At 34.3% G+C, this 9529-nt stretch overlaps 1 protein-coding gene across 2 annotated transcripts; it reads left to right on the top strand.

The window, feature by feature from the left end:
- Positions 1-951: 951 nt before the first annotated feature.
- LOC133313697 (uncharacterized) lies at positions 952-9497 on the top strand. Of its 2 annotated transcripts, none has more exons than XM_061515101.1 (7): positions 952-1201; positions 1288-1436; positions 2634-2723; positions 4842-4894; positions 7692-7794; positions 8273-8377; positions 9012-9497. In XM_061515101.1, the coding sequence occupies exons 1-7, from the start codon at positions 961-963 to the stop codon at positions 9033-9035; spliced, it is 765 nt and encodes a 254-aa protein (XP_061371085.1). In that variant the 5' UTR covers positions 952-960; the 3' UTR covers positions 9036-9497. The 2 variants fall into 2 exon arrangements, with proteins under 2 accessions (XP_061371085.1, XP_061371084.1); XM_061515100.1 differs by having other exon boundaries at positions 1279-1436; positions 9012-9495.
- The last annotated feature ends 32 nt before the right edge of the window (positions 9498-9529 follow it).

Genomic DNA, 9529 nt, shown 5'->3' with positions numbered 1-9529 from the left:
AAAATCGGACCGACCCGGCCGGGTCAATCCAGAAATCGGTGAACCGGTCATGTAACCGGTCCGGTTTTCATATTGGACCGGCCATGTTACAGAACCGGTGTGACCCGGTGCAACCCGACCGATTTTTGTAAAAACCGGTGACCCGACCCGGTCTATAAAAAAAAAACTAATTTATTTTCATAAATTAATGTCTTTTTTTTGTACTCTCAAACACAAATGATTTGTTTTCTTTTGAAATATTTGAGTGATTTGTATCTTATTAACTTACATAGATTATGTACCTACAACACTCTAATATTATATTGATTATGCAATATACAGGAAATTTTGATTTGATTTATAGTTAAAGATGTCGTTTACTGAACCTGAAACACTAGTATCACAAATATTATATGTTTGATTGATCTTTTGTTGGATAATGATGTGTAATTTATTATTTTCATATTAAAATATTTGAAATTGGTATATTTTTTTACAAGTATTTAAGTATATTTATAGTTATTTTAATATAAATTATAGATTTACATATACTTACCGGGTCATGCGATTGAATCAGTGACCCACTGGTTGAACCAGTGACCCAGTACCTCGACTGAGTCAATAACCGGGCCGGGTTTAATAACATTGCTAAATACAGATAAGTTATCAATATTTATTCTCAAAATGATGTCATTTTGGTTTAAAAGATTAAAAAATATAATGATAAAGACTTATAACCTTGAAATAAATTATAATTACAAAAATATATTAATTTTCATTTCAAAACGATATATTTTAGACTTATTTCAGCTCAAAAATTTATCAATATTCAATGCAGAAATAATGAACCCAACAAAGCCCAGTTCGGCCCAAAAATATGAGAGCCCACCCAACTCAGCCCAAAAAAGCCCGTTTGAGCAATCAAATAATATCTTGGCCACTTTATCACACGTTCATTCACCGCCACTTCACCGTTTCACAATGCAAGCTCTATCTGAAATTGTAACTGTAACATCATCGTCTTCTCTGAAATTCAGAGTGAGAGCTTCATGGGACACACAACAGAGGCTCCCTTACAATCGCAATGCTCCTAGAAACCCTAAAAAGAACAACGTTCTCACTCACACACAATCTCCTTCTCTGGTTTCAACCGCACCACCTACGCGCAAGGACCAGTACGTTTCTGATCTACTCAAGCGCGCCACTCCTCTTCCTACCATAGGTATTCACTCACTAACTCACTTCTTTCTCATTTATGTTTATCTATTTCCTTCGAATTTTCCAATTTCTTATTTACAGCACCTATAGAAGAAGAAGAAGAAGAAGAAGAACAACAACAACAAGATGAAACCTACTTGGGATATGAGAGATGGCTCCCAAATCCACCTAAAGTGGTTAAGCCTCGATCCGTGTTTAATGCTGCTACCTTAGCATATATTGGTGATTGCATATATGAGGTCTTTTTCTTTCCCTTTACTTTTCTGCCATTCACTTCTATTCATAAATGAAATACTTGTCTTTAGTAGTTTATTTGATCCTTATTTAAAAACAAAAAAAAACTATATTTATGGATGGCCAAGAAAGAAATAAAATAAAATAATTTTTATTATTCACGTGTAGAAGAAGATAGAATAGACGAGATTTGCTTAACCACTTGAAGTCTATGCTTCGTATGTTTTAGCATCTGTATTTGGATTTTCCCTCTTTGATCAAACGAACAAATTCCCATAGTGAACGCTTCTTTGCAAATTAGCAACGAGCTCAAGTGCTCAAGTTATTCAGGCACCGTGTAACGTTGTTGATACACAAAGGTTACTTAGAAATATAGATTGGAGTAGGGGTGTAAATAGGCTAGGCTTTGACTTAAATAGGCCAGGCTTATCTAACAAATATTGGGTATGGCCTGACCTATTAGCCTGTGTAGTCCCCAAATTACAAGTCTGCTTTGACCTGTATTTAAAAAATAGTTAGCCTGTTTAAGCCTATTAAACATTCAACAATTAAAAGAATAACTAAAATAATATTATTTTATTATTCAAAATTATTAAAATAATAGTTTTATTTATTATATTTTAAATAAATAATATGATATAGGCCGGCCTGTAGGTTTATAGGCCCAACATGTGGCCTGTTTTCTAAATAGTTTTTTTAAAAAGCCTAGGCATGTTCTATTTTACTATTTATAATAGGCCAAGCCTGGCCTAATATGGGCTAGGCTGTAGGCCCCTGTAGGCCGGCCTAGCCCATTTACCCGCCTTGGAGGAACATGTTGTGGGTGTTTAAGTGGATATAACACAATAAATGCCTTAGAAGAGTTGGTTTTCATGACTAGTAGTGAGAACATGACAAATTTGAATTTGACAAGATGGAGACTGACTTTAAATGATGCATGAATAATAAGGTATCTATCTAGTCAAGTATAAATTTTTTACCCTCAAATTTTGATTTTGAAGTACAAGAGTTTTAATAACTATACAAATGTATACTAATTCTTATTTTTTTCATAAAAAAGTAACGCCTAACTTTTCATTACCTATGTCCATGAACATGCTTGCCTAGTTTGTATTGTAATTTCTATTCAGTAAAATTCAAACAATTCTTTTGATTTTTTGAATTTCTTAACATCTTATTCTCATATTTTCTGAAACGTGCAGCTATATGCTCGTAGGCACTTTTTATTTCCTCCCCTTAGTATTGAAGAATACAATGGTCGTGTGATGGCAGTTGTGCGTTGTGAGGCTCAAGTATGATTTATTTCCTTGCTTCTTTATTTTAACTTCATTTATCTTGTATGCAATGATTTTAGATAAGTAATATGCTAGTTCTTATATAGTTGTATTTTGATGGATATATATTTTTCCTTTTTCCTTTTAATTATTTTTTGTTGCTAATTTATATGTCTGTCCTTTATAGATGAGGTTTTTTATTTTTACGGGGTTCTCATGCCCAGCCCCAACGTAGTGGATTATTACAACCCACACTAGAACCATTACCAAGCACAACACCACATAGCAATGCCAGCTTAGCCTTCCCAATAATTAATGCCAATTAATTTTGTACTACAATTATAGTCGGAGAAAGTGAGACCTTTTCTGCTTTTGGGATACCCATGTCAGACTCATTTGTACCCTAAAAGGGAGTTGGGAAGTTATTTTTTGTGCTTTTCTTGCTTGATCTACTGTTATAGGTCTCTCTGTCTTGAGTGATGTCTATATTTTCTCCCTTTCTCATCTCTGGTACTATTCATGTGTTCTTCGTCCCAAATCCACTCATTTAGCTTTACATGCTTATGAGATTCCTTTCACAGTATGTTTGACAGTATTTCTTTCTCATGATTGGGCTGGAAATATGTTACGATCCCATTTGCAAGGTATGGGACTTGAAGTCCCACATTGGTTGTATGTGCAACTAATGCGAGGTTTATAAGGCTTTAGACACTCCCACCCTTTGAGCTAGTTTTTGGGGTGGTGCATCCCAAGGTTCTTATCAAAATATTTTCATCACCAGAAGTAAATCATGGACCATGGTAATGAGCTATGCTTTAAATGGTGGAAAAAGGCATTATTTAAGTTGGGAACAAGAGAAATTTACTAAGCATATTTCATATTGAATTTTAATAATCAAATGATATGCTTAACTTCTTTCCTCTTAATCTTGTTTGCAAACTTCAGAATTTTTCAACAAGGCTGAATTTGTTGAAATAGCTTTTTTCATTGTTTGAATTACATATTCTATCTATTCATTGTTAGTGTTTTTCTATCCTAATCCTAGTTTTGCTTTTTTGCGTTTCCTAAAATGATATTTTTGTGAGTAAAGCAAAACCATATGAATTTTGATTTTAGTTGGTCAGTGGTTGGTTTTTATTGAATATTTCAGTTATATCTCTTACTAGAGAAAACTCACACTTCATATACTCAGTCTTGCTCCGGCTTAACGTGAATCCTTTAGACTCCGATGTGCTTGTGGAGAAGGCGGAGAGATTGGTGAGGATGTAAGTCATAGAATCAGAGCAGGGTGGATGAAATAGCGTAGTGCTTCTGAGTTTTTGTGTGACCGCAAAATTCCCTTTAAGCTAAAAGGAAAATTCTATAGAACAATAGTAAGGCTTGCAATGTTATATGGAGTTGAATGTTGGTCAGCACATAGGCAGCATGAACTTAAAATGGGAATAGCAGAGATGAGGATGTTACGGTGGATGTGTGGTTATACGAGGATGGATAAGATAAGAAATGAAGATATTCGACGCAAGGTAGGAATACTACCGGTGGCTGAAAAGATGAGAGAACATAGATTGAGGTGGTTAGGGCACGTAATGAGAAGGCCCCTGGATGCTTCCGTAAGAACAAACGGTTGTTACCAAGAGCTCGACACAAAAAAAGATAGAGGTAGACCGAAACTTACTTGAGAGAAGGTAGTAAAATAAGACTTAATGGAGTGAGATATAGATTAGCGGACGGTGTGCCTTAGGATGGAATGGAGAAAAACTATTAGCATGGTGGAGGGTTAGACCCGTTGTTATTCCTATGTTCCAGATGGTCCCTTTTTAGTCCTTTTCCTCTTCATCTTCTCCCTCTTCTTATTTTCCCCTTCTTTTCTTTTGTCTCTTTTCTCCTTCTCCATCTTCTTCTTCCTTTTTTTTTTCCACCCCTTATATATATATATATATATATATATATATATATTCTTATTATTGTTATATTATTTATTTTTATTTTACCCCTTCGTACCTTTCATTTGGGTTCATCTACCACCGACCCTAATTAGTTTGAGATAAAGGTGTTGTCGATTACTAATTAATAAATAAGTGAGTTTATAATGTAATGATGAAATATATTGAATTGTTCATGTTTTCTGCTTTGCAGGATGCATTGCTCCAGAAACTTCTTAACAGTACCTTCTTATCAGATCAAGAGAGGTTAGAATATGTTACTCTCAGGGTCACACACACAGACGCATACCTATTTTCTATTATTATTATAATATTTTTGAACTTTCATCTTGTGAAGATTCTGCAATACGAGATCCTATTATCTGTCTATGATATATTCTTTGACTGAAATCTATATTTTAAATGTATCCTTGATTCCAATAGGAAATTTGGTGCATGAAAATGTTATTGACAAGTGAATCTTTAATCCTATATACAGATTTATCCTTGTTATGGGAAGATAAAAAGGAATGTTCTGTCTACTATTTTGAAGTTCTATGCTTTAGAAACAGTTGCCACTCTATATCTTGATTCTTGACTCTGTGCTTGTACATCCTGTCTAAGGGCTCGTATGGATGGGCTTTTTTACCCCAAAAGCTGCTTTTTTTTTTTAAAAGTATTCTCGCTACAAATTAGTATTTGGATGTCAGCTTTTAAAACAAGCAGAAGTCATAATAGAAGTCAATATTTTGCTTTTTTTTTTAAGCTAAAATTTATGTCTTTTAAAAAAAGCAGAAGTCAAAAGTCAAATATTTTTCTCATTATCCAAATTTGCTCCAACCCCAACCTTGCCGCCACCATCACAACCACCGCCCACCGCCACTGACATCGCCACCACCACCATCGCCGCTACTATCAAATTTTGCTTCCATGATTTGTTTTCACATTATAAAATAGTTTTTAGTTTTGACTTGCAAACAATTTTTTTTAGTTAAAAGTGTTTTTCACGTATTACATCCAAGTGCAAAATTGCTTTTACTTTTAAAAAAAGTCCTTCTAAAAATTGTAAGGCATAAAAAGGATTTTTTTCGAAAGCCCATCCAATAGGGGGCCCCTAGATTGATTTTGAACAATGTCTCATTGAATCATAGAAGTTGATGGGCAGCTGGATGGATGGCTTCCTTTTAAAATAAGGCAGGTTTATTTCTCTAGAAGATAAGGTAGTGAGAACTTTGATTAGTTTTTGATGGGCTAGGAATAGTGGGCCCAAGTTTAGCAATACAAAATTAGTTAGTTAGCTAGTTTGTTAGGGAAATTATTCTAGAATATTCCTAAATAATAGGATATAAGGAGGGGGTGTGGGAGTGTGAGGTATTCATGTATTCAGAATATTTGGAGTGAGGGTTTTGGGAAAGGATCTCTTGGGATCTCTTTGGCCTAGATATTTGGCTTTAGAGTGAGTGAGGTCTTTTGGTGTTTATGGAGAAAGACCTCACTCACTCTAAAGCCAAATACCTAGGCCAAAGAGATCCCAAGAGATCCTTTCCCAAAACCCTCACTCCAAATATTCTGAATACATGAATACCTCACACTCCCACACCCCCTCCTTATATCCTATTATTTAGGAATATTCTAGAATAATTTCCCTAACAAACTAGCTAACTAACTAATTTTGTATTGCTAAACTTGGGCCCACTATTCCTAGCCCATCAGTTTTATAACTAAAAATGTCTGATTTATACATTAAGAAGAAGATAATTATCAACTATGATGCCTGTGGAGCTGTTAGGACTTAGGAGCATAAATAATCTTATAGAAACTGTTTCGATGGGCTTTTGAAAAAAAACAGTTTTTATCCACTGCCTTTCTTAGAAGGGCTTTTTTTATTTTTTATTTTTTAAAAAAAGCTAAAACTATTTTGCATTTGGATGGAGTAGCTAAATAGTATCTTTAAGTAAAAAAGTTATCTGGATGTTAAATTAAAAAGCACTTTTTAATGTGTAAACTTACTAAAATGGACAAAATGGACATGTGATGATATTGGTGGAGGTGGGATTAGGGCAAAATTGATTTTTGAGAAAAATATTTGGCTTTGGGCTTGCCCTGATATTTGATTTCTGTACCAAAATAGGTCTGAAAACTTTTGAAAATAATATTATGTTATCTCAATTAAGAATTAAAATTCATTAATTTGTACAAGTAAATCCAAAATAGAGTTGAAATAAGATAGTACAATAAAGCATATCTTCTAAGAAAGAAACATGAATGTTAACAATGTAGCATTAGAAATTATGCATTTATAAGTACAACTGTTGCATCTGATGTTGTACAGACTACGATACAGTTTCTGCTCATTCCAAAAAGAAGTTGAAATGTGTTGACGCATTTTGAACCCATTTTAGCACATTGCAATGCATTTAGGCCTTGTTGGCATGCTTCAATGTCATTTTGGAGCATTTCAGAACTGTATTGGTGTATATCTGAAATGTTCCAGGAAAAAATTGTGTCTTTTTTATTACGAAGTTATATTAAGGTATGTCACGAGTCAGATCTACTTAGTCCAAATAGCATGGGTTTAAATAATACTACCATCGATTGGTAAAAAATGGTATCTCAGGTTATGCTACATATAGAGGCCATCTCATGATCCTGAAACCTGGATCTGAGTTCAAAAATCATGGTTGGGGTTTTGTTGAATGAACAACTAAGAAATCAGCTCGCATGATGAATTTCTTGTGGAAATGTTTGGTACTGATAGCTTAAGACTCCTTTCATGCTTTGAATTTGAGGCTATATTTGAATTTGCATTTTTATCTGACTCATGGATGGCACAGAATGATGATTGGATGAAGCCAATAGACAGTAAACTTTGCAAAGAAAAAGCTAACATACCGTTCGGTATGCTGAATTTTGCCAGCAATTTGACTGATTGACAATTCTAGTAATTTATGCTGGTTTAATATGAGCTTAGACACTCTTAGCGTAATAGGGGAGTTGGCAGATCATAGGAATTCTGTTGAAGTTTCTATTTTTGGCTTATGACTTTTAATGATCTTTATTGCAGGGATGTTCTTCGATGGGGAAAGAACATTGATTCAAGTAAAACTAAGACAAAAAAGCGTGCTGGTGCAGCTGCATATAGCAGAGCATCTTCACTAGAAACATTAGTCAGTGCCTTCAAACTTTGGGTTCTCTTCCGATTGTATAAATATTGCATACAACAGTTATCTGATTCTGGGGAATTTTCTTTCTGTATTTGTTTAACTGAAAAATGGTATTTGCTCAATGATTACTGTTAAAACTCAACTTATAGTGCATGATACATATATAGACGTATCTATATATTCTAAATCTTACCAAGCTGCAAGTTTACCCCTTCAAACAAAGCTTGTATGACAATATCAATGGGATTATTTTTATTTGTATAATATAGCACAATTAACTATTAAGGGCTAGTTGTTGCATCACTGTTTTACAATTTCAGCTTACTTGTGTGTTGCAACTTGCAACTTATCCATCTACTAATATTGTTCATTTCTAATTGAAAATCAGAGAATTTGATTGGAATAATCTAAGACAAAGTATTTCCTGCATAATTTGAAACTTGTTTTCAGACTTGTCTAACACAGGCATCTATTGAATTAGGTTGGGTATCTCTATTTGACAAATGTAAATCGCTTGGAAAAGCTAATGTTAGAGTTGGGATTCTCAGTCGACTCTTCAGTGGCTTTAAATGTGGAGGAAGTAATAGTAAGTTTTATATCATACAGTCCAGCACTCGAGCTTACTATTTATTTTTTATTTTTTTGCTTTCCCAGTTGAATTTTGCAGACAACTGGGAATTAACCCAGAAATTTCTGAAACTGGCATAAGACCGAAGGAGAAATTAAGTAATTGGTATTCTAGTAGTTGGAATGATTGATTTCTGCATCTTAGACCTCATGTTGGCATAGCCAAACCTTTGTGCATACAATTAATTGGCATTCCTGGTAGCGTCTTCTACATGGTAGGACAAGGGAAGTAAATTGGTGCAGAATTCTGTTGCAGCTATCTGGTAGGAACAATTTTTATGTTGTAAAAAGAATAGACTTAGTGCTAGTAACAACATAAAACACATCACCCATGGGTTATAAAGAAAATATTTAAAATATTTCATAGAAGCGATCAGTAGGATGATTCAAACAAGGCTGCTGCTTTTGCATATACGGAACATCATAATCTTGCCAATATTATAAGCATCTATTTCTTGTACTTCTCATGCAGTAGACTTGAACATTGATCAGTCATGGTGTTGCCTCTCTGTCAAGTGTCAGCACACATGTTGGTGTTTTATTGTTGGTACTTTGTTCACTAGGTGATAATTGCATTTTCTTTCCGTTTTTAGACAGGCGAGCTGAACAATGGATAAAGATAATCTTCAGGCAATCCCGCTGGAGCAGGCAAAACAACTCATTGAGATTTTGTTCAAGCCATTGTATTCTTATGCAAAGCCTATCCTAGTAGATTGACTTCTCTTTTGCTTATTGGTGGGATATGCTGTACCAGTACCACATTCCAACATCATATTATCTCGCCATGCTAGAGATCAGAAGCCTTTGAAATCCTTTTTAACTTAATATTTCTCCTGTACAAAGGTTCTCATGGTTTGTTAGCAATTTATCTTTTTAAGATGGGTACAATCAAAAGAGAAGACAATGCAGCGAAGCTTTGGTTCTTCGTGGTAAATTTGTCTTGGGGTTTGCAGTTTTGCTCGAATTTGGTCCAGTTGATTGGTTCATGTGGGAATTGAGTTGAATACTAAGAACATAAGGACCAAGATATGTATTTCTAATATTACTTTGGAATTATTATTTTGTTAAAGATATAAATTCAATTATGTCTCGTATTCTGTAATTACGCATG

This window comes from Gastrolobium bilobum, unplaced genomic scaffold (genome assembly GCF_033153095.1).
Source record: "Gastrolobium bilobum isolate Gb01-03AN ecotype WA unplaced genomic scaffold, APGP_CSIRO_Gbil_v1 utg18832, whole genome shotgun sequence".
Lineage (NCBI taxonomy): Eukaryota > Viridiplantae > Streptophyta > Magnoliopsida > Fabales > Fabaceae > Gastrolobium > Gastrolobium bilobum.
This window is presented reverse-complemented; position numbering and strand designations above follow the sequence as displayed.